Source organism: Biomphalaria glabrata, chromosome 10 (genome assembly GCF_947242115.1).
Source record: "Biomphalaria glabrata chromosome 10, xgBioGlab47.1, whole genome shotgun sequence".
Taxonomy (NCBI): Eukaryota; Metazoa; Mollusca; class Gastropoda; family Planorbidae; genus Biomphalaria; species Biomphalaria glabrata.
The window spans coordinates 13,743,903-13,770,080 of record NC_074720.1 but is presented as its reverse complement, the minus strand read 5'-3'; the positions used below and the strand labels follow the sequence as shown (position 1 = coordinate 13,770,080).

Genomic DNA, 26,178 nt, shown 5'->3' with positions numbered 1-26,178 from the left:
AGGTGTAGGAAAGTATTTCATTGTAGCCCCATAGAGTATCAAGTCAAGGTGTTATTTCTTAGGTGTAGGAAAGTATTTCATTGTAGCCCCATAGATTATCAAGTCAAGGTGTTATTTCTTAGGTGTAGGAAAGTATTTCACTGTAGCTCCATAGAGTATTGTTGTAACTTGAGGTTATGCACTCAACGAAAAGGCATGCAATTCAACACAGTTTAACAGGAAATAGTTGTGTTTATTCACTAGGGTAAACACATAACATGATGATTCATCCTTCAGCTTCCTCAGAGTCTTACTACTAAGTATACCAGTCCTTTGCTACTTAACCCAAATGTGGACCAACGACAGCCTTCCCCACTTTGCTCCAGGTCCCTACTACAACCTTTAGGCAGCACAAAAGTTGGCCTCTTAGTTTCCCAAACATTCAGACTCTTAACAATCCCTGATGCACTGTTATTCTCTCTCTTCTAGTGTCTTCCTGTTTTCGTTCAAAAGTGCACTAGTGCGCACCTCAAGCACTGGTGCAAGGCAGGGTTACATCAGTATCAAGTCAAGGTGTTATTTCTTAGGTGTAGGAAAGTATTTCATTGTAGCTCCATAGATATCAAGTCAAGGTGTTATTTATTAGGTGTAGGAAAGTATTTCATTGTAGCCCCATAGAGTATCAAGTTAAGGTGTTATTTCTTAGGTGTAGGAAAGTATTTCATTGTAGCTCCATAGAGTATCAAGTCAAGGTCTTATTTCTTAGGTGTAGGAAAGTATTTCATTTAGCCCCATAGAGTATCAAGTCAAGGTGTTATTTCTTAGGTGTCGGAAAGTATTTCATTGTAGCTCCATAGAGTATCAAGTCAAGGTGTTATTTCTTAGGTGTAGTAGAAAGTGTTTCATTGTAGCTCCATAGAGTATCAAGTCAAGGTGTTATTTCTTAGGTGTAGGAAAGTATTTCATTGTAGCTCCATAGAGTATCAAGTCAAGGTGTTATTTCTTAGGTGTAGTAGAAAGTATTTCATTGTAGCTCCATAGAGTATCAAGTCAAGGTGTTATTTCTTAGGTGTAGGAAAGTATTTCATTGTAGCTCCATAGAGTATCAAGTCAAGGTGTTATTTCTTAGGTGTAGTAGAAAGTATTTCATTGTAGCTCCATAGAGTATCAAGTCAAGGTGTTATTTCTTAGGTGTAGTAGAAAGTATTTCAATGTAGCTCCATAGAGTATCAAATCAACGTGTTATTTCTTAGGTGTAGTAGAAAGTATTTCATTGTAGCTCCATAGAGTATCAAGTCAAGGTGTTATTTCTTTGGTGTAGTAGAAAGTATTTCATTGTAGCTCCATAGAGTATCAAGTCAAGGTGTTATTTCTTAGGTGTAGGAAAGTATTGTAAAGCAGTAAGTGTCAGTATAATTAATATTTCATTTTTTTTTGTTTCATCTGGGAAGTAGGGCTGGCTGCTAAAATTTAAGAAAGAGTTTATTTGGGGCAAAGTCCATCTATAAATTTTTACAACAGATTTTTATTAACTTATTTTCAAAAAAATTTTAATACATAAATTTAAAACTTTAGTACTTAGTCTCTTGTATAGCTTTTAACTTTCTTACGGAACTTGTTGTATAGAGGAAGGGGTCCTTGAGAAACTAAGGGCACAACATGGCCTTAATTGTACCTAAAACCATTAAATAAATTATAGCTTTTATATAGCGCTACTTTTATGCTTTTAGCATGCTCAGAGCGCTATGGTCCAATCCCATTTGTAGATAGTGGGGGAGAGGATATTTGGATATCTGGGAAAGGTTTTTCCATGCTCGAGTCGGGTGTCGAACGTCGAGCCCCCTTCATAGGAAGCCAAGCCAAGTTCAGTTCAAGCGTACTTAACCTCTCGTCCATGTTTCCCACAATGGTATACTATCATCTTTATTGTCAATAAACTTTTTATGTGCTCATGAAGCAAAGAGTTCTCCAGTTAATTGTGTGTGAGTCACATTGAAAGTATGTGTCACTGTAAAAAAGTTCCAGTTCTTGAAGGACTAATCAAGCCCATGGATGCGTACTACTTGCTAAAGCTCACCTAATCATACTACAAATTAATAAGTCAGTCCATGCAGTAAGCCTTTTGTTTTCTCTTTGCAGTCACACTCACAACTATCTACGTATCACTCGCATTCTGAAGTCACTTGGAGAACTGGGATACGAGCACCTTAAGAAACCATTCCTTGAGTTTGTCCTTCATGAAGCTTTGGTGGAAAAAACTTTGGCCCCTACTTTGAGCAGCTGTGAGAATTACTGGATTGGAACAATTAAAAATAATGCTGACAGGGAAGAACTCTATACTCTTATTGATGAAAGCAGGCAGGCAAAAAAAGGTCGAGGTGCAGATTCTATTTAAAGACCATCACCATACAGTTAACTACTTATATATATTTTATATAATAACTTCTAATAGCACATATGCTAATTATTGAATATCTTGTAAAATTTAAAATCACCTTTCATTTATATATATATAATATTGACTTGTTTTGTTCAGATGCTGTTACATAATTTGCAGTCATCAAGGCATCAGTTTTTTGTTGGATAGTTTCCATTTTTAAGGTTTTCTATAAACATTTTTTTTTCAATGGTCTAAATGTTAATTTGTTTTGTTTTAATTTCATGTTGATCTTTTAGTCAATGACTTTTGTTCTTTCCTGTAGCTAACATAATATGTTTATGCTATCACCCTTTTGCTCAGTACTATTTGAAAGAAGAATTAATCAAGCTAGTTAAAAGTTTCTCTTGATGTTTGAGAGAAAATATTTCTTTGTTCTGTGAGAAAAATTAGAAAAAACATAACCCAATTTTTATCTGGACTATTACTCAGTGGTTCCTATCATTCTATTTTAATTGTATTTTTCATAATGGCCTGCTACAGATAGTGGCACTCTACTTGCAATTCTGATACCATCATCTTATGCGTGCTCATGTACTAGTAACTCTAGTGCAAGTGTCCCCCAATGTGATATGTGTTAGTATAATACAGTAGACATATCATTGCCTTCTACAACACTGTGTGTTGTAAACCTTATTGACATAGATCTCTGTAGTTAATTGAAAGTATATTCATTATCCAAGTTGTACAGTACAAGTATGCTTTAGGGTAATATTTTCTATTGTTAAATTTAGTAGCCTAGCCACCAAAGCCATATTGTATTTCAATTTCAGAAAGTAAACACTTTGAAGCCATATTACTTGCTGCTGCACAGCTGTTAATTTATGTCATATCCCATAACACAAATACCATTTTGTATTCTCTGTAACTTTTGAGTTCTTATCAGCCAAGAAGTAGTATAAAGTTATTTTCTAATGTTATTTCCAAAAAAAAAAAGGAATGTGATATATTTTGTTAATTTTGTCAATACTCTATCAACTGTGTGGAGAACTTAGGCATGTTACCCCCTGGCCTATAACTAGTATTATCTGCATTTTTTTTTGTTTTGTAAAAATGTTTTTGAGGAACTTGTGAAACTCAAAAATAAGGGAGGTAACTAATAATATGATGAAACTTTTTGTCAAAGTCATTCCAGGATGCTTGTTCTTCCTTGTAAATGTCAAAGTATTTTTTGCCATATTGATTCATTAGATCAATTAGTCATAATTTTTTTTTAAAGTTTTGTTTGAATTTGTTGTCAGAATGAGAATCATTGTTAATTGAAAACCAATACAAATATTTTATTTAATTTGCTCTTGGATATTCAAGATAGGACATTATACGATGGAAGTGATGGTAAGTTGTGTTATACCAGATACTGTAAAGATTACGATGGAAGTGATGGTAAGTTGTGTTATACCAGGTACTGTAAAGATTACGATGGAAGTGATGGTAAGTTGTGTTATACCAGGTACTGTAATGATAAGTGTTCGCTTTAGAAATAACAACTATATTCATCAGTAAATTACTTAAAATATTTTTGATTTTTTTTTTAAATATTGTTACGAATCTCCCTATCCAGGCTCGCTGCAAATGGCACCAAACGACACCAACAACTGTAAGAACTTGACAACTCAGGGCTTGAAAATAACGTAATAGTTTAATGTCAATAAATAACAGCCAATACTGTACAATTGGCAGCACGTAACACAAGACTGTACAAATATCTCTCCGCTGTATCAACTCTTGCACTGGTCTCTCTGTCTCGTCTCGGACTTGTAGTGAGCCGTTGTAACGAATTGTAGATCGGAATGTTGTCACTACTGGTCTCTGATACCTTCGCTCTTTATATAGGGTCCCTGCTGGCCTTCTAGAACCGGACAGAACGTCGCTCGACCATTCTGGGTGGTCAGATGACTACATCCCTCGTGACACTCCTGAGCTCGGTTCACGATGTCGATCCTTCCCGAACCATCATGTTGATACTCGTCTCGGCCGATCGTCGTAACTCGTCACGGTTGACCGCTCATCTAGCGCTTGCCTGGGGCGATTTGCGTCGGCTGACTACACACACACACCACCACCCCCATCTGTGCCACCACCAGGTTTATAACACTGCCCCCTCCTTAGATCTGTCCGTCCCGGGCAGATTCAGCTTCACCATAGAACTTGTTGAGTCTGTCGATGTGGACGACCTTCAGTTTGGACCATGAGCTCTTCTGTATTCGATACACAACATCGTTTTTTCTTTTTATCACTCGGTAGGGTCCTTCCCAGTCTTTTTGAAGCTTTAGGGACTTGCCTTTTCGTCTTTGTGGATTGTAAAGCCACACCAGATCGTTCTCCTGAAACCCAGCGGCATTGGCCCGTTTGTCGTACCTTGTCTTCACCTGGTCACTGTTGATCTTGATGTTCCTGCGGGCAAGAGCGTGAGCTTTCTCCATCCGTTTTCGGAGATTTTGCGACATAGTCTGTGGAAGAGGCTGGCACATCTCCCGGAATCCCGAATAGCAAATCACATGGTAGTTGCAGCTCTCGGCCGAACAACATCTTTGCTGGAGTGTAACCAGTGGTGCTGTGAATCGATCCTCTATATGTCATAAGGAACATTGGTATATAGGTGTCCCAGTCATCTTGACGATCGTCGACGACTTTCGACAGGTGTTGTTCCAGTGTTCGGTTAAATCGTTCTACCATCCCGTCTGACTGGGGGTGAAGAGGGGTTGTGCGTGTCTTCTCGATGCCGAGTACCTGGCACATCTCTTGGAAGATCTTGGATTCGAAGTTTCGGCCCTGGTCGGAGTGTAACTCTATGGGAGCACCGAATCGGCTAATCCAATTTTCTACAAGTGTTTCCGCTATGGTGGTGGCTTCTTGGTTTGGTATCGCATACACCTCAGGCCACTTAGTAAAATAGTCGATCGCCACTAGAACGTACTTGTTTCCTCTCTGGGACTCAGGAAACGGTCCGGCTACATCGATCGCTATTCTTTCGAAGGGATTACCGACGTTGTATTGCTGCATACGTCCCCTCGTTCTCCTGTGCGGGCCCTTTACTGCTGCACACGCATCGCACCTTCGGCACCATTCTTCTACATCATCCCGGTAGCCAAACCAGTAAAACCGCTGGCGTACTTTTTCAAAGGTCTTGTTGACACCTAAATGTGACCCACTAGAATTATTATGGATTTCTTGCAACACCTCGGCAACTCTTACTTTAGGCAGCAACAGCTGCAAGCGATTGCTTTCTCCATCTGCGGTTTCCCAGACCTTCTTGAGAACTCCATTGTCAATTGTCAGTGAGTCCCATTGCGCCCAATATGCCTTGGTAGCAGCCCCTTTATCAGAAAGGTGATGCCATTCCGGTCTCTGTCCGTCTTCCTTCATAAGCAGAATGGGAGCCAGATCTTCATCTTTTAACTGGTCTTCTCGGATTCTTTCGTCGGACCATGATCCACATGCTTGTACTCCAAGACGTTGGCAATCAATGATACCCCTCTTTTCTTCAACCTTGCTGCAGTGTTTACATTCCATTCTGCAAGGCCGTCGAGACAGCGCGTCAGCATTCTGGTGAGTTTGGCCTTTTCGGTGCTGTGTCTCGAAGTCATAGGTTTGCAAACGTTCAATCCACCTTGTCCTTGTCCTTCAGGATTTTTAAATGACAACAGCCATTGAAGAGAAGCGTGATCTGTCCTAAGGGTGAATTTTTGCCCATATAAGTATTTGTGGAAATGTTGTATGGCATCCACAACTGCCAGTAGCTCACGTCTTGTGACACAGTAGTTTCTCTTGGCTTTCGATAATCTCCGACTAAAGTAAGCTATGACTCTCTCAGTTCCATCTATCTTTTGGGATAAGACAGCGCCTATTCCAGTATTGCTCGCATCGGTGTCAAGTATGAACGTCTCGCCTGGTATCGGGTAGGCCTGAATGGGTGATGAAACAAGAGCCTTTTTAAGTCGCTCAAAGGCCTCCTGGCATTCCGTTGTCCAAATAAAAGGCCGCTTCGGTTCTGTCAGTTGATGAAGGGCGCTACAGAGGCTAGAGAAGTTTGGTACGAAACGTCTGTAGCACGTGCAGAGTCCAAGAAAGCTTCTTAACTCCTGGATATTAGCGGGGATCGGCCATTCATTTACGGCTTCAACTTTATCCGGGTCTGTGCTGATTCCTTCCTTCGACACGATGTGCCCAAGGTACTTGACGCTCCTTCTGAACAAGGAGCACTTCTTTGGATTCAATTTCATGCCAGCGTTTCTGATTTGTTCGAATACTTCCTTCAGGTTTGCGATATGTTCCTCGAAGGTTCTGCCTATGACGATAATGTCATCTAAGTAGACAAGACACGTGGTCCAGTTGAGTCCTCTTAACACATGCTCCATTAGTCTTTCAAAGGTGGCTGGGGCGTTGCAGAGTCCAAAAGGCATTACGGTAAATTGCCAGAGACCATTACCAGCAGAGAAAGCTGTTTTATCTCTGTCCTCGGGGTGTAGTCCTACTTGCCAGTAACCGCTCTTCAGGTCAAGGGTGGAAAAGATCTGTGACCCAGCAAGTGTATCCAATGTGTCGTCAATCCTAGGAAGCGGGTAGCTGTCCTTGTGTGTGGCGTCATTTAATAATCTATAGTCGACACAAAATCTCGTGGATCCATCTTTCTTCTTTACCAAGACGATTGGTGAACACCATGGACTATTGGATGGTTCAACAACCCCTTGCTGCCTCATCCGTTCTATGATGTCCATAGCTTCTTGGTGTTTTGCTAGCGGCAGGCGACGTGGTTGCTGTCGTATAGGCCTAGTGTTTCCTGTGTCTATTTGATGCTGGATTAGATTTGTCCGCCCAAAGTCCATTTCATCAGATGGCAATATGTCAGAAAACTCTTTGAGGAATTGTTCTGCTTTGGTGTACTGTTCTTTCGACAATATCGTTTGGACTTCTGTCAGAAATTTAGTAACCTGCGGTTCACTGGACTCGAGTCTTTCGACGGGGTTTTCACTGCTACAGTTTCTTATCATCTCAAGAGCATGGCAACCAGCGATAGTGCTACCTTTCCGAAAGTGTTTCTCTACTGTACCGAGGTTCATAATTCTTACGGGTACCATTAGGTCTTTCCCAAGCGTGACTAGTGCCTTTCCTACTGCTATCCCGTTGTGGTTGGTGTCCAAGCTTTCTACCAGCGCTGTTCCTGTCGTGGGATAGCCGTCCTCAATTTTCCCCCAAATGATCATTTCAGACTTGGCAGGCAAGGTTGTATTTTCTACCAACTTAATCCTTCTGACTCGGCCATCTTCTTCATTCTCGTCGCCAAGCAAGGGTACTTCGAGGTCTCCACATTGTAAAGTGCCTCCGCCGATATTTAAGGAAAAGCCATATTTCAGCATGAAGTCGAGCCCTATTATGAAGTCATCTGTGACGTCAGCAATCAGGAATTCGTGTTCGAATGACTGATTCCCGATCTCGACTGTTATGTCGATCAGGCCTTTAATGGGCATCAGTTCTCCACTGGCTGTTTTCAACGAGTAGGCTCCAACTGGCGTTTTCTTGCTACTGTCCACTTTATCCGTCCGGATGACTGATCGTGAGGCACCAGTATCTAGGAGGAAGTGATAATTTTGACATCCAATTTTTCCGATGATTTTCAGACTCTTGCTCTGTCCTAGCACGGCGACCGGGATGATGGTTGTAGGGGCTCTCATTCTCTGTGTCGCCGGGTTCCGCCCCTTTATCCGGGTCTGTGCGTCGCGTGCTAGTTTCCCTGGTAGCCCCGGGAACTTGGTCGTGCATACCTTTCTGATCTGTAATGGGTTCCAGTTTGTGGGAATCTTCTAGTGCAGCTTCTTTGTATATGACCGAGTTCACCACAATTCCAGCATCGTACAGGAGCCCTAGGTTGATTTTCTGGTATCTGGTTTGTTCGTCGTTCATCTAGTGCCTCTGTCACCCTTCTCACAAGTTGTTCAAATTCTTCCTCTTTGACTTCCAACTTTCGGCCTTGATGAACGCTCCCAGATGCGTTTTTAGCGGCTTCATATGAGAGAGCGTATACGAGGGCTTCACTGGCCTTACGTCTACCACTAACTCTGGTGGCTTTCTTTAACTCGGGGTCTCGAAGCGCATCAATGAAGGCGTCTGTGGTAATGACCTCCAGAAAATCTTGTGCGGCTGTTGGGTAGGCCAGATGTGCGAGGCGTTCGATGTCTGTCTCTAGCTCCTGTAGTGTTTCACCGAGGCGCTGTTGTCTGGTCTTTAGTTGCACACGATATACTTCTTGTAGATGTTCATCCCCGTATCGAAGTTCCATAGCCTGGACAAGGGCGGCGAAGTCTTGCTGGTTCGATAGAGACTGTAGCGATTCGGAGGCTTTTCCTCTTAGGGATAACACAAGGGCTGTTGCTTTCTCCTCCTCACTGTTCCATTTGTTAACTTTGGCTGCTGCGTCAAATTGCTTCTTGTATACTGACCAGGACACGGAACCATCAAATACGGGGGGCTTCATTTTCCCGGAGACTTCAGGTACAAATGACGTCATATTTGCTTCTGGTACATTTGTGTGCTTGCGTTGGACTTGTATCTTCATTTCGTCGATGGCCTTCTCCACTGCATCGACCCTCTGATTCATCTGCTCGTCAATGTTGGTGATTCTCTCCTCCACAGCATGTATGCGTTGGTTCATTGCCAATAACTCCGTTTTGATTCCCGAGTCCATTTTGTCTATCTTGTAATTGGTGTTTTCTTGCCCCGAGTTCATCTGTTCTCGCATAGCTGCCATCTGCTCCTGTATGCTACTGGCGATCTGTCCCTGCATAGCTGCCATATATCCCTGCATAGCTGCCATCTGTCCCTGCATAGCTGCCATCTGTTCCTGCAAGTCCGGTTCGACTTCAAAAGATATGTGTCCGGATCTTCTTTTTCCTTCACCAGTTCTTCCCGAAGGCGTGCTTGTAAGGTTTCTTTGTTTCCGCTCATCTTCAGATCTCGATTACGGAGCTCTCGCCTCAGTTCCTTCAAAAGGAGTTGGTCTAGCGTTTTCGTAGTAGCCATTGCAGATCCCACTTCTGACACCAGTTGTTACGAATCTCCCTATCCAGGCTCACTGCAAATGGCACCAAACGACACCACCAACTGTAAGAACTTGACAACTCAGGGCTTGAAAATAACGTAATAGTTTAATGTCAATAAATAACAGCCAATACTGTACAATTGGCAGCACGTAACACAAGACTGTACAAATATCTCTCCGCTGTATCAACTCTTGCACTGGTCTCTCTGTCTCGTCTCGGACTTGTACTGAGCCGTTGTAACGAACTGTAGATCGGGATGTTGTCACAACTGGTCTCTGATACCTTCGCTCTTTATATAGGGTCCCTGCTGGCCTTCTAGAACCGGACAGAACGTCGCTCGACCGTTCTGGGTGGTCAGATGACTACATCCCTCGTGACACTCCTGAGCTCGGTTCACGATGTCGATCCTTCCCGAACCATCATGTTGATACTCGTCTCGGCCGATCGTCGTAACTCGTCACGGTTGACCGCTCATCTAGCGCTGGCCTGGGGCGATTTGCGTCGGCTGACTACACACACACACCACCACCACCATCTGTGCCACCACCAGGTTTATAACAATATGTTCATCTGTCATAATTTTAGTTTTGGTGTTTGCTCTATTCTCTAAACTCAAGTCTTTGATTTCAGTTAATTAAGAAGACTTAACAGAATTTATTTTCTTTTAGCTATTCATTGTTTAGTATCAAGTTTTTATGTGCTCTTCAATTTTAATATAGTAGTATTTATTTAAATTTTATAAACAATCACCCATGATCTCAGAGGAACATATATGTGGCTATTTTTTTATGAGTGAAGTTTTTCTGGCACTTTTTTTTTTTAATTTAGTTATGCAAATTGTCTCTACCAACTTAAAATTAATGGCCATATAGTATACAAATAATATTCAGCTCTATAGCAAGGTTGTGTAGCATGACACCATCACTCCCTGGCATCTTACTGAAAGTTTGAAATTTATAAAACATTGACATGTGACATAAATAGTGCACATCTTTTTAATTGACTTTTTTGTTTCTGTGTGCCTTTGAACTCATTCAACACACAATGTGATGTATTCTTTTCATTTTATCAACATGTTGTTACATTGTTTCAACTGAAGAAGTGTTTTGTGATTTATATTTATATTCCATGTTTGATATTGAATAGAATAAAGATTTGGAAAAAAAAATTTTTTAAAGTTTTTTTTTTTTTTTACATTGTCTCAAATTCTTGGAATGATAGTACAGTATATTATCAGTATATGCCTTTTATACTCGTAAAATAAATGCACTTTTGCTGTTCTAGATGTCATCCAGACATGAAATAGTGTGAGAATTTATGATTTGAGTTTGAACTAACACAAAAAGAACTTTTCCCAACTATGTCCCATTGTTTAGATACCTTATTCTAATGGTCTATGTCATAGTGATATAGAAGGCAGTTCCTGTCAAGAATTCTCTATTGAAAGAATATGCAAATTCACAAGTTTGATAAAAGGCTTAAACAAAACAAAAACTACTAGAGCTAATAAGTGGGTCCTGTATACTCTGTTTAACAAACTGAACATCAGAACATTTAACTTTTTTTTTCACATGGATTCTTTGTAATGGCAAAGCGAATGACCAATAAATTATTCTAAATCAAACTCTAAAAATGTCTTTGTCTGCTTCACATTTACATACTAGTACAGTGGTTCTCAACCTGTGGTCTGCAAACCCTCGTGTGTCAGCGAGAACTTCGTTGAACACTTATTTCCAGTTTGGTTATCATGCGACTTGATTTGCTGTTGTTCTTTAATGGAATCATTAGCATGTTGAGGTGGGGAACCTGGTTAATTATATGATCCCCTAGCTAGACCCTAAATCCCGATTGCGGAAAGTAAAGACGGTTGGTTGTTGTGCTGGCCATATGACTACCTTGTCAACCATTGGTCATAGAATCATATGACATTTTTCTCATCTGCCCCATGTATAGAAACGTCTGAAAGGGGTATAGAAAATTCTAGTCGGTGATATAGATCTAGACTTGGAAACATTAAAAAACAGTATTTGTCTGGACTAGAATAATGGATCTACTTATAGTCACAGGGCCCTGGCCTGGGCGAGTGTCATATGCGGGGCCCTGATCCTATAGAGGTTTATACCACAGCCTACCACATCACGCTAATGGTTTCGTCCACCTCTGACAACATAGGCTTTATTTTTTTATACTAAACATAGAACCTTACGTAGATACTGTACTATTGGCCTTTCACTAATTACATACAGTAGATTGTTATTCACGAAAGATTTTGCCTTTTAATGTTAATAACGTAACTATATGATTCAGGAATATTTTGCATGAAAAATCAACAAACTAGATTACGGAGGAGAACCAGAACACTTGCAATAACCAAATTGTTGCTAAGACGGTCACTGACGGATTCAGTCACGGAACATTCAGTTTACATTCAGTAAACATGTCAAAAAATGGATTTAGTTCCATTAGCTATTTTAATAGCTCCATTTATAATATTTTTACATTCACGCACTCGCTATTCTTATAACAGTATTAATTTAAGTGTTTCTAAAGCACTATATCACTGACTATATCGATGATACGCAATACCCGCGGGCCGCCGGTAATATGTGGCTAGTAAAGCAATAAAACAATAAATCAACCTAAAAACAGCAGTGTGTGTTGACATCTTTCTATGTGTGTGTTTGACATGTTAAACAGTACGACCTATATGACCAAAAAAAAAATAGGGAAATTCCTATATTACTTTCGTTCTAATTTCTAGGTACAAGGAAAATATCTATTATTTTATTGTGTTTGTAAAATACTTTATCTTAGTAGCCTTTATAACTAGGTTTAGAAAGATATTTAAATCTCACGTTAGTCTTATCTTATATGATACAGTCTATGTACTTTCGTATTTTTTCCCGGACAACTTAATTTCTAAGCCTACTTAATTTTACTATTTAAAAAAAATAAATAAAAAGGCCTCTATAACATGAGACCTTATTCAGAGCTGGTGAACATTGGGCTGAAACTACAGACTTTAGAGAAGATTAAAGAATGTTTACAAAATGTTTTTGTGGACATTGATTTGGTAAGTTGAAAAAGTTATTGCTAGTGAGATGATTCTTTTGACTAATTCGTAAGAAATGTACCTTTATAAAATCTTTGTAATATTACTTAAGTTACCGCATGTAAAATCTGTGTATTCTCATTGATCCTCACATGATTGACAGCTTCTTCTTGCGTGACGGCCCGCAGATGTAGATCGAGACCTGGTTGAGCGTGAGGCATACAATTAGGCGAAGCCATATGATCACTGGACCTATAGAAAGTGGAGTTTATACATAGAAAATATTTATTGTTTGAAACTGTTTTGTCAGAATTTCACTTAGTCCATTTTCATCGCTTTTTTTTTCAGTTCATTTACAGATTCTGGGCTGGTGAGTCGCAACGGTGAAAATTATCTGCATTTCTGTTTTCCTTAACTCTGATCTAAGAAATTGGATTTTCCAATATACTTTTCGTCCGGTGTATTTTTTTTTTTAGTGTTGCTATATTCTTGTTAGATCAATAAATAATTAAGTTCAACTTGATCCGAGCATGGGTTTGGGAGAAATTGCGTTAACAATTATCTTAGGGGATAAAACCTTACCAATTCAGCATTGTCTGTGAATACTAAAGGATTAATTTCCCTTGTTGGTATCAAACAAAATAATTAATTAACAGTAATTAATTTACTAATTGGTTATTTTTTAAAATTGATCTATGCCTTGTCGATGCCAATGAATAATTGTGCAAAGTTTCAACTTAATCCGACAATGGATACCGTAGAAATAACGAGTAAAAATTTGTTACCACAAAGACAGACAGACAGAGTTGATAAAAGCTTTGTATATACAAAAAATCACGTACTGGAAAGATATAGATAACTAGCTTTAATGAAACTTTTTACTTAGCTTTACTTTTACCACATCTGTAATAGTAGCCTCTATTAAATTCGTAACGGGACGCCACAGACAGTTCGACTTGAATAGCACAGTCTTCTTGATCTTCAACACATTTACTTTGCTCTTTTAATTGTGGGAATTAACTCGAATCTCAAATCAAATGTTTTTTTCACTGAGATGTACATAGTTTTAACTTCAACTTGAATCCACTGATATCATTTACTAAGCATGAAAACATTAGTCATTGCCCTAAAGTTTTAAATTTGATGTCATTGAGATGGCCAGTAATATTATCTAAATACACTAAATCAATTTTTTTTTCATTTTCAAACTGCTCTTTCTTTAGGCAGTTCATCTTTCTCTTCTAGAAAATCTTGTACAATATTTTTCGGTTTCCAAAATATTTTGAGAACATGTCCTCCTGAACAGTGGTTCTCAAACATGGTCCGCGGACCCCTGGGAACGATAAATGATGATATCGGTATCACACAGTTCATATAATTCTCTTCTGTTTAATTCTCTTTTTCTATTTTTGTTCACACATTGCTGCGAATTCCAAATTTTTCCACAAAGAGCTTCTTGGTGTATAATGCATTAATATTTCAGAAAAAGATGATCTAAAAACCTTTCAAGAAAGGTATTTGGGAATCTAACAGCCAATGAGTTAAATTCATCTTGTACATTTTTTTTTCTAGAAATCTGTTAGTATAATTATTTACCAGTAGACATGCATTTTTTAGTGTTTTTTTTTCTCGGGGCCATTTATAATCATGCTATGTGCCATATTTTGGCGCATGTCCATAGTTTGGCTACTCCTGGAAAGATGAAGATCGTCTGTTTCTGTTGCTTTCGGTCGATAGAGTCCCATGTGGTCAGTGTAACTACCACAACTAACCGCCTTCGCTGTTCCTTAACGGTGCCATGAAACCGCCGAAGCTGTGTCTGTTCATGCGCATGTAGAACATCCCGAAGTCAGAATGTAACTCTTCAATGGTATTTGACTTTTCCAAGATTGCAAGTAGGACATGTGTCACTAGTCTCTTAAGCCTAACATTAAACTATAAAGTTTTGTTTTTTTTTTACATTAATTTTTGTAGGTCAAGGTAAAAGGTGAATTGTGGATTGAAGAAAAAGAAACATCATCTTTTATCGAAATGCAAAAATATATTACAGATAAAATTTCAGATATTTTACAACGTTGTGTATCTGTAACAAGTAAGTTACAAGACTATCTATCTATCTATCTATCTATCTATCTATCTATCTATCTATCTATCTATCTATCTATCTATCTATCTATCTATCTATCTGTCTGTCTGTCTGTCTGTCCGTCTGTCTATCTCTCTGTCTATCTGTCCCTCTGTCTGTCCGTCTGTCTATCTCTCTGTCTATCTGTCAGTCTATCTGTCTGAGGGGAGGGAAGAGAGAGAGAAGCAAGTATGTGTATCTGTAACAGTAATTTATTTCTAGTATCTCCAACTAAATAAAAAAAATATTTTAAAAACCTGATGGATGTCACCCTGGTCGTTTCAAAAATAAAATTTATTCTGGGGTGGAGCATGACAATATCGTGGTCTCGTTTAGGAATCGGACAAATCATAGTTCGCTTTATGTATTCATGTTGTATTTTATACTATCTAATCTAAGAATGTTTTTTATGAAAGCGGGAATTGGATTGTCACAAATAAACGGCGGGAAAGAGAGCAAAAAAAAAAAAAGAGTGAGAGTGAGAGAGAGAGAGAGAGAGAGAGAGAGAGAGAGAGGGAGGGAGGAGATGAAAGAGACTGTAGCAGATAGATTTATATACTTAACAGCAAGGCTGGCCTTCGATAATTGGAAGCCCTAGGCAAAATGAATAACAAGAAAAATATAAAAAAAATATTTGAAAAACAACAAGAAAGCTTATCTAATGGGAAGAACTCCGCACATACAACTATATATCTCAATAATGTAGTAGCTATTTCATGTATTCTATATCAAACTAGATAAATTAATTACCAATAATTAATTGACTAATTGGTTAATTTATATATTGCTTCATGCTTTGTTAGGAACAATAAGTAATTGTTTAAAGTCTCAACTTGATCGGAGAATGTGTGTAGGAGAAATAGGAAACTTAAACCTACACATTTAGCGATATCTGTGAAAGATTAAATTCCCTTGTTGACAACAATATATCTAAATAATGTAGAAGTTAATTCCCCTATTAAAAATAAAACAAAATAAATAATTACCAATATATCGTCTTCTTCTATGGAGAGATCATCTCATGGAAATGAAATAAATGCTTGGCATAGCTATGGTCGGAGCGATATCGACATCACAGCAGTTCCCCCTTATCCATACAGCTGATGTATCCAAAAGAACGGCAGGTAAAAAGGCAGGTTTCAATATTTTTAGAAAGAATATCAGAATAAAATTCTATCAAAGAGAAATGACAGAGAAGCAGACCAAAAGATAGGTGAAAGTGAATGTGAAGTTAGATGTGCACCTGGCCTAACTGATGTCTTATAATGAATATCTAATTGATCTAATTGTTTTGTAAATTGTCAATTTCTTATTCAAATCCTCAAGAAAAAAACATTTCCTTAAAAAAAATATTTTCCCTTTAATTAATTGTTGTATAGCTACCATGCAAAGCTGCAGTTCACGCTATAATATGAAAAACTACTTATTAATTGTTGTTTTAAATTATGTCCAGCTTATATGCATACTAAATAGATTTTTTTCTCTTTTAAAAAAAAGTTAACATTTCTGTGTGTAAATGTAGTAGTTAGTATGACAGAACTTATTTAGAATACAAATGTAAAAAAAATATTTTTTGATAAAAAATCTAAAACCGTTTGCATAAATGTGTTAAAGTATTGTTATGACTTTGCCATGCGCACCGCCATCCAAGATAGTGCAGAAAGAAGGTGCGCACTATCTGTGACTAAACAAGTTGGATGTTGACATTAGGACTAACGATTTCCGCCCAAGTCTAGAGCCAATATGGAGATGCTGTGCTCAAGGCAGATGTCCTTTGTGTTTGTCATGTCTCCGTGTAAATAAACGTCAATGTCCTCGTTGAGTTGCCTCACTTAAGTTATTACAATTGGTGTCAGAAGTGGGATTATAGGCGACTCAACGAGAGGAGGTAGGATTCTAGCACAATGGCATCTTTGAAACAACTAGACCAGCTTTTAGTTAAAGAGCTAAGGCAGGAACTTCGTTACAGACGCCTGAAGCTTGGTGGTAGCAAGGAGGTGCTTACAGCTCGTCTCCGGCAAGCCATAATTGATGAAGACGAAGATCCGGAGACCTACCTATTTGAAATTGAACCGGAAATTTATGAACTTATTGGCAAGATAAATGAAGGTATTGATGCAATGTGTGAACAAATGAACAGTATGGGGAACAAGGTAGATAAAATGGTGTCTCAGCTGAAAGAAGGAGTAGACTCGTTGGTAAAGGAGCAGTTGCCTGTAGACTCGTTGGTCAAGAAGTTGCGTGGTCAAGACTGTGGTTGCACAAACAGTGGTGACGGAGACGCTGGGGATTTGAGCGCCGTCTGTGTCTGTGTTGTGGGCAAGTCTTGTGGTTGTGACTTTCAAGACGAGAAACGTGATGGCGATTGCTGTGATAATCTCAACGAGATGTACCGAGTCGAACGGAAAGAGTCAAATGAAGAAACTGAAGACTGTTACGTGCCTGAAGCGTTTGTTCCTGTTGTACCTGTTACCAGTACCTTAACTGAAGTCTGTTATGTGCCTGAAGCGTTTGTTCCTGTTGTACATGTTACCAGTACCTCAATGAGCCGGACAGATCAAGACAACGTTGGGTCTGCGTTCGAGCCTGTTGCTGTGGACTTTAAAGACCTCTGCCTATCTTCCGGTGCCTACGAAGGAAATTCGAAGCTCGGCAACTGCATCCAGAAGTTTACCATGAATTGTACGTGCGGCGCATCACACATAGAATTTAGATGCCAAGAAAACCACCAAAAGGGCATATGTACTTCTACTATCATCATCGACATTGGCATAGACGAATGTCAATCGGACTACTCTAAATCTGAGCCGTCAAGAGGAAGACATTTTCCACTTGAAACTGAAGAGACCTGTATTCTGGACGTGAAACTGTTGTCTGAGGATGACTGCAGTGAATTGGACTTTGTTTGCAACGTGGCTGCATGTGAACCTGCAGCTCCCTTGAGAGGCGTCTGTCGGGAAGGTCTGCTGAGACAGCGTGTCCAATCAACGGCTGTGCTGAAGAAAACAGTGCTCGACAATATCTCTTTGTGTGTCAAACGGCCACGTCATCGTCGCAACAACAACCTGGTCAACTGGAGAAAGAGAAAGTGGCACTGGAAGAAAACAATGCGGATGGCCTCGTGGGGAACACGCTCCCTGCCGCCTGTGGCTCCCTCTGATCGACCTCCACCTGAACTGTCAAACCTCAGCTGCAGTGTTTTCTTTTCGGGACGAAAAGTGCTAAGACGGGGGCAATGTTATGACTTTGTCATGCGCACCGCCATCCAAGATAGTGCAGAAAGAAGGTGCGCACTATCTGTGACTAAACAAGTTGGATGTTGACATTAGGACTAACGATTTCCGCCCAAGTCTAGAGCCAATATGGAGATGCTGTGCTCAAGACAGATGTCCTTTGTGTTTGTCATGTCTCCGTGTAAATAAACGTCAATGTCCTCGTTGAGTTGCCTCACTTAAGTTATTACAGTATGGTAAATGTGGGAAGCGTGGTGCGCTTGAACTTGGCTTGGCTTGGCTACCTAGAAGGGGGCTCGAGGTTCGACACCCATCTCGGGCAGAGTGGTGTTTACTGAGCGCCTAAAGGCAGCACGGAAAACCAACTCCTAGATACCCCCTCCTCCCCACTGGTCCACAAATGAGATTGGACCAAAAGCGCTCTGAGCTATAAGCATGAAAGTAGCGCCATTTAAAAGCTATAATAATAATAGTCTCCTCTACTAAATAGCCTCCCGTGTTTGTTTCTAATAATAGTGAATAGTTGTAAAAGTGGTGTATTTATATAACAAAAACTACTTGCATAAGTGATTTAAAAAATTAGATTGTTCGATTTCAGAAAAGAAAAAAGTAGCCGTTGCATCAGAACTTTGAATGGTCTAAATTATTATGATGTCGAATTTTCACTTTCTTTTCTAGTCTATGAGATCTAAACGGGACGGACAGACAGACATTCCACACAAAGCTAATAACGTCTTTTCTTCTTTCCGGGGCCGCTAAAAAGGCTTAGGGACTGTATTAAATGCAATTGTAACAATTTATTTGGAATAGTCATGTAATTAGAAATTGTTTTTGTTTAGCCCAATATCATGCTTTTAGCTTTCTCAATGCGCTATCACTTGTCTGGACCAGTTGGAAAAAGGAGGGGGAGGGGAGAAGGGGGCATTTGGGTCAATGTTATCGTGTTCGCATAAAAAAAACGGGTTCACTCAGGACTATCGCCTATTCAAGAGGACTAATTCAACTTATACCATCACATCTGTCTAGTACGATTTCTTTCCCTTGTTCAAGATAAGAAACATAAAAAATAATTGCCATTAGTTAATTAATTAATTGTTTTTAGGTGTTTTTTTTTATCGATTCTTGTGTTGTCAGGTAAAAGAAATACTTCTGCAAAATTTCAGGTTGATCCGAAATAAGGTGTGGGAGAAATACACTTTTTACCAGACAGACAAAGTGAGTTGATAAAAGCTTTGTAAAAATTGTTTTGAGTCCTGCGCGAGGCCCCCTCCAATTGGAGGCCCTAGATGGCTGCCTAGTTTGCCTTTGCATAAGACTGGCCATAATAACAACTTGTTTTACAAAATAATTGTTTTGTTTATTTTAAGGTAATGAATTTAATGAATTGCATGGGCAGTCTTCAAGCTCAGAACAAGTTGATAGAGATGCTAAATCTTTGAAAACAGCTGAAAAAATCTCAACACTGGTTTCTAAAGGTTTAAAAAATTACATATAGATACAATTATATTTAGTCTTTATTCAATCGTATGTTAAAAAAATTTGTTATTAGTTTAATAAGTATATTATTTTAAAGCCATTGCTTTGTGGAAAAAATAATGTAGAATATTTTAAAACTGTTAATTATTTTTTTAAAACTTTTTTTTAGAATCAGAATTTCTGAGAATGACAGAGAAAGTCAATGAAATGAATACTAATTTCACTTTGCAAAGTAAAAAAATAAGGAAACTACATCAAAAACTTAAAGATCTACAAAAAATGTATACAAGACTTGAGGATACTTTAGACACGCATTTAAATAGTTGTGCGAAAGAAAATAAATCAAAATCCAATGGAACACAAGAAAAGTTAAATAAACATTTTTTAGAATTTCAAAAAGAATTCATGACAGAACTTGAGGCTGCAAGTAGATTTATATCCAATCTACAAGATCAATGTCATAATGTTTCTAAAGAATTAAAGAAAAAACAAGAAATAGACAAAGAACAGGAGGTAAACAAAAGTGTAATTTGTTGTCTAGAAACACATCACGTGATTGAATGAATTCCAATGCTCTTCCATTGCACATTGATTGCAGCTTATCTCAAAATATTTAAAAGAAAAAGAAAGAATTAAAAGAAATTCAAATGTGTTGATAATTATTTGCATATTTAGGCACATTATAATAATAGACTCACTTTAACAATGATTGAAAATAGAATTCCCTTGTACTAACAACTTAGAACTATTTGCCTAAAAAAAACAACCCAACAACAAAAAAACAACAACAAAGACGCGTTATAGAAAAGTATTTAAAAAAACCATTAAACCTGACTACAAATGCACGAACGATAACAGATTTCAGCGAATTGGACTAATTAAAATACAGCTTTACACTAAAAAAAATCTTTAATTTTTTTTCAACCAATAAATCGTTATCATTATTTGATGCTTGCACTACATAGCCGCCACGTTAATTTAGTGTAATGTGTTTATTCAGAAAAAACAAACAAACTTTTCTTTTCTAAAAGACCTCTTTGAATTTAAAAAATACATTTAATTATCTAGCAGCCAGTATATAGCATAATGTCGACAATAAAATAAGATCGAGTAAGTTACAAAACAAAAAATGATCTCGAAGAAATATTTGCAGATGAATGTCAGTAATCAGATACAACATTTGTTTGAAAAACAAGACGAGCTAAGTAACAAGTATGAAAACATCCTTAAAAATCACGAATATCTTGGTAAGCAATTTTTGTAAATTAGATGCAGTTTTGAAATTATAATCTTCTACAAATATTTGTATAACTACAAGATATTGTAATCTTATCTCTTTATTTTTTTTTGTCATTTAAACAAACTAAAGAAGAATGAGGAAATAGGTGAGTAATAAAGTAGACATTTTAGATTTTTTTGTTCGATTCTTTACATTTAAAAATCCTTTCGTAACAATAATTTGGGATAAGTACCTCGAAGCACTTAAATGTGAATTGAACATATTTAGATAAAAAAAAAAATTAAAAATAAAGTAAAATTAATATATTTATTGATTTTAATACACTATTATTTATTTTTTCTCACGTTTAAAAACAGAAATTATTTAATACTTAAAAACACATTTAATTCATAATTTAGAAAGTATAATCCTTTTAAAACACCAAAAGTTTTTTAGGAATTATATTTCAGAATTTCGTTGTCAACAAACTGGAAGAACCAATGGGCAAAATAATGAAGATTGTTCTCATATAAAAGGTGAATTACATTGAATTAAAAATTACTCATATGATGTGAGATAATCATAATTAAATTTTACATTATTATTATTACATTTTGTGCTTTGAAGGATTAAAAATTATGTTCGGGATTCATTTAAAATATCATCATCATTATCATCAACAGTCCCTTGATTTTTCATATATGAATACTGTGACATTCACGTAATCAAATCCTTCCATTTAGTCTGTTCTTAGCGGGATAGCATGAGAAAGGCCGGATCTTTTTAGCGGCCCCCGTAAGGGGAAAAAGCCGCTATTAGGTTTGTGCAAAATGTCCGTCTGTACGTCTGTCCGTCTGTCTGTCTGTCCGTCTGTCCGTCTGTCACACTCAGATCTCAAAAACTAGAAGAGATATGAAAAATATTATTTCATCATTAAATGCGGCTTCAAAAGTTAAGTGTGCAACGGCTACTTTTGGTTTTCTAAAAGCAAACCGTTTAATTTATAAAATTAATTATGCAAGCGATTTTTTCATAAAAATACACCACTTCTAAAACAATTACGTAAATGTAAGGGAGGCAATGTTACAATATGCTAACAAAGATGGACAATTTTTGTGTGTTTTCAGTATCACTAAGTCAAATATATTTTAAAAACGTACAGGAAATGTTTACAACAATTATAAATAATAGTTAAAGATGTTTTTTCTGGTCAACTAGCTGCTAAAATTAAAAGAAAACATTTCTGTTTGTTTATAAAGGCTAATAATGCATTTTGTATGTAAATATCACACACATTTTTTTAATGGACTTTTTATTCAGCGATTTTCGTGCAGTAGCGTAACGTCACTACATGACCAGGCACTAAACCAATTCCTTAAACTTTAAACAAAAAATCTGATTTTATTTATTTTTTGTTTAGTGCCCCCATCCGAATAAAAGAATATTATTTTTGTGCGTTTTGTCTGTTGGTCGGTCTGTCCGTCACGATTAGATTAAAAAAAACTAGAACTCTAAAAGCTACTGAAAATCTGATTTACACTTTAATGTTCCTCCCGTAACATCTCAATAGTTTTAAGTATCTAAAAATTGATTGTTCCGGATTTTTGTGTGCAAAACTAATCAAGCCAAACAAATTTTTGTTTGCTCTTCTAATTTATATTACATTCAATTTCCATGCTTAAACGTTGCAAAAACACATTATCAATAATATGTTGTTCCGTTTTTTATGTAAATAGCATATTAATGCTAAATCAAAATCTCTATACTGACTTATATTTCATTAAGTATAAAAATGTTCCTGATATTGTTTTATAAAACATGAATTATGCCTAATGATTGTTTGAAATCGCATAATTTACTAATATTACACTTATATTATTTGACAATGCGTCACTATAATTTGGTTATCAATATCAAATTGTTCCGTATTTTCATCTTTAAACAAATTTAAAAAATATCGACAATAGGTTGTTCAGGGTTTTAAAAAAAAGTAATTTACTAGAATTGATTACTGAAAATTACTTTTTAGACATTTAATTTTCTTGCTAAAAAATAAAATAGAAGTTTTGTAATCGATAAAGAAAGTTCCGGATTTTGTTTCTTACAAATCGTCGCCAGAAATTTCCGAATTTATTTAAAAATCTACTAACGCCAAATAATTGTTTGAACTCCCTCTTCTAATTAATAAACAAATAATCTTCTCATTTACGAAATAATGTTTTTACGGATTTTTATGAAAAATATTTTAACTCACTACTCTCTTACATTACATTTAACTTTCTACCTAAAACATGTAAAAATCTAATTATCGTTAATATTATGTTCCGATTTTTAAGGAAAACAGAATCCAAGCACCAAAGTAAGGTATGAAAATCTCTCCACATGGCTGTAGTACATCTAATTTTTATACGAGACCATCCAAAAAATTTAATTAACCGTATTACATTTATCTGAAATTCTCTTTTTCTTTTGACTATTTATACAAACATCCGGAACAATCTATTATATAAACTTTTCAATTGTGTTCATACCTAAAAATTATTGCGATGTTTTGAAACGTAAAATAAAGGTTAATCAATTTTTAATAACTTTTAGTTGTTCTTTTTTTATATCAAGATGACGGACAGACCGACTGACAGACAAAACGCAAAAACAATGCGGCTTTGATCCTTTTTAAATAAATTCTATTAGAACTCAGTGCACCAATGTCTATGAACCCTTGTTAAATATCTAGTGTAAATAAAGACATTTTTTTTATGGTATCGGTAATGGAGGTAATGGAATTTTTTTTCTTTGACGTCATATGAATGGACTCTTTAAATGTAGGCTAATGTTAAAAGAACGCACTCGGTGCACCAATGTCTATTAACCCTCGAAAAATTGCTCGTATTAATGAAAACATATTTTAGTCTAACTAAGCCGTGTGACGTAGTGTTTTTTTTTCCTTTGACATCATATGGAATGAATTCTTTAAATGAAATGCTAAAAGAACGCACTCGGTGCACCAATGGCTATGAACACTCGATAAATGGCTCGTATTGATGAAGGTGATTTTTAGTCTAGCTAGGCCGTGTGAAGTAGTGTTTTTTTTTACCTTTGACGTCATATGGAATGAATTCTTTAAAAGAAATGCTAAAAGAACGCACTCGGTGCACCAATGTCTATGAACACTCGATAAATGGCTCGTAATGATGAAGGCGATTTTTATTCTAGCTAGGCCGTGTGACGTAGTGTTTTTTTTTCCTTTGACGTCATATGGAATGAATTCTTTAAATGAAATGCTTAAAGAACGCACTCGGTGCACCAAAGTCTATGAACACTCGATAAATGGCTCTTTTGATGAAGACGATTTTTAGTCTAGCTAGGCCGTGTGACGTGGTGTTTTTTTCCCTCTGACGTTATATGGAATTAATTCTTCAAATGAAATGAAAAAAGAACTCGGTATAGTAATGTTTATTAAGACTCGTTATGTGACTCGCGTTTAAAAAAGGAATGATATCTTGATTTAGATCTAATCTAGATTTTTTAAAACTAGATCTAGATTTTTATTACAGTATATCTAGATCTGGATTTATATTCTAATTAAAATTATTTTAGAGTCTCTAGTTTAGACTAAAATAGACTAGATTAAGATGTAGAATTTCAATTTCTAAACTTAAAGTGTAAAAAAAAAGTGTAGATTTTCATTTCCAAACGTTTTGATCAATATCGTAATGTTTTAATATACTAAAACTAATCTACTATTTTTTTTATTTAATTTAAATTTAAATTTACGGCAAATGAATCTTTGAAACATTATTACTTTTGACCATCAAAACTAAATCACCTCTTGAATATTATTTGCGAATATGCAGATCCGACAGGGATCCGACTTCGACGGGGGCCGCCTCTGAGTTTGTGTAACACAAACTCTCTCTGTAATCTTGTTTTTTTTTACGTTTTCCAGCCTGCGTTTCTTGGGCGACCCTTTCTTTGAGCTCCCTCCTCTGTACCTTAGAGGATGAGTTTTGACAGCCAGACTTGTCTTACTATGACTTAAAAATAAAGTAGCTTATACATAAAACACTGAACCATAATCTTCAAATACAAAAACAGAATCTAATAAAATACTTTGAAACACACAAAGATAAAGGCACATTCCTCGTTTCTTATGCTAGAATAAATTTTTACAAATGCTCCTTCTTCCCTAGTGCTATTAGGCGGACGAATTTTAGTGAAGAAATCACACAATTTGAATACGAATGTAATACTTACGTTAATAGTGTATACTAAATATTTATATTTTAACCTATATTTAGATGATTTCGCGATGGCATCAATACCAACCCCCCCCCCTTAACCATAATCTTTCGAGTAGCGGGGGAGGGGGAAGGGGGTCTATTGAACAAAAGTATCAATTACAAATAATTAAAATAGACTCTCAAATTACATACGAACATACTTTTAACATAATAGGCCTAAATAATTAGACCAGTTGTAAACACAATATCGATGTCTAAATACATGTAAACAAAAGTTTTCTTCAAGATCTAATACTTTAATGCCATTCCTCACTAGGTGTAGATAATTGTAAGACTAAATATGAGAGATAATTAATAATTATACTAGTGGTCGAGAGGCCAAGTGCGCTTGAACTTGGCTTGGCTACCTAGAAGGGGCTCGAGGCTCGACACCCGACTCGGGCAGAGTTGTGTTTACTGAGCGCCTAAAGGCAGCACGGAAAACCAACTCATAGATACCCCTCCCCCCCCCACACACAAATGAGATTGGACCAAATGCGCTCTGAGCATGCTATAAGCATGAAGGTAGCGCATTATAAAAGCTATAATAATAATAGATCAATAGTACCTTCTCTCTCCTCAAGATATTATTTCTGCAGCACTTATTGGGCTTCTGATATTGGTGTAGCATAAAACACCCACGCTAAAGCCGTCTTTGCAAGATACATTCGATTTACGATCTGTTGGTCCCAAGTTACAAGTGTGGGAAGCCAGGGGGCCATAGCGCCCCACTTCTCCCTTTACTAAAAGTATAAGTTCTTCATTATCATGCATTTATAGCTCTAGATCTATTTAAATCCAGAAATATAAATATATATCTTTATAAGATATTGTTATGACTTTGCCATGCGCACCGCCATCCAAGCTAGTGCAGAAAGAAGGTGCGCACTATCTGTGACCAGACAAGTCGGATGTTGACATTAGGAGACAAACGATTTCCGCCCAAGTAGATAGCCAATATGGAGAGATTGTGCCTAAGATAGATGTTGTTTGTGTACCTGTGATGTCTTGTCAATAAATATCGATGTACTTCGTTGAGTTGCCTCACTTAAGTTATTACAATTGGTGTCAGAAGTGGGATCATAGGCGACTCAACGAGAGGAGGTATGATTCTAGCACAATGGCAACTAGACCAGCTCTTAGTTAAAGAGCTAAGGCAGGAACTTCGTTACAGACGCCTGAAGCTTGGTGGTAGTAAGGAGGTGCTTACAGCTCGTCTTCGGCAAGCCCTGATCGATGAAGACGAAGATCCGGAGACCTACCTATTTGAAATTGAACTGGAGATTTATGAGCTTATTGGCAAGATAAAGAAGGTATTGATGCATTGTGTGAACAAATTA

The 26,178-nt window shown here is 37.1% G+C and overlaps 2 protein-coding genes across 6 annotated transcripts in view; both read left to right on the top strand.

Moving 5' to 3' along the window:
- LOC129921605 (uncharacterized) overlaps nt 1–2,520 on the top strand; it is a 45,429-nt gene extending 42,909 nt beyond the window's left edge. For 2 of the 3 annotated variants that reach the window (XM_056044250.1, XM_056044251.1), the window contains one exon: nt 2,119–2,520. In XM_056044250.1, coding sequence (XP_055900225.1) covers nt 2,119–2,374 — 256 coding nt within the window. In that variant the 3' untranslated portion in view covers nt 2,375–2,520. The remainder of the gene's footprint in view (nt 1–2,118) is intronic. The other variant, XM_056044252.1, reaches the window with a different exon arrangement.
- The window catches only part of LOC106066567 (opioid growth factor receptor-like protein 1), a 95,459-nt gene that overhangs the window by 49,546 nt on the left and 19,735 nt on the right, over nt 1–26,178 (top strand). The window contains exons 1-6 of one of the 3 annotated variants that reach the window (XM_056044255.1): nt 12,233–12,526; nt 14,480–14,597; nt 19,231–19,338; nt 19,509–19,852; nt 20,493–20,586; nt 21,029–21,094. In XM_056044255.1, the coding sequence (XP_055900230.1) occupies nt 12,428–12,526; nt 14,480–14,597; nt 19,231–19,338; nt 19,509–19,852; nt 20,493–20,586; nt 21,029–21,094 (829 nt within the window). In that variant the 5' untranslated portion in view covers nt 12,233–12,427. Of the gene's footprint in view, nt 1–12,232; nt 12,527–14,264; nt 14,376–14,479; nt 14,598–19,230; nt 19,339–19,508; nt 19,853–20,492; nt 20,587–21,028; nt 21,095–26,178 lie in introns of those variants that run through there. The other 2 variants (XM_056044258.1, XM_056044256.1) reach the window with 2 other exon arrangements.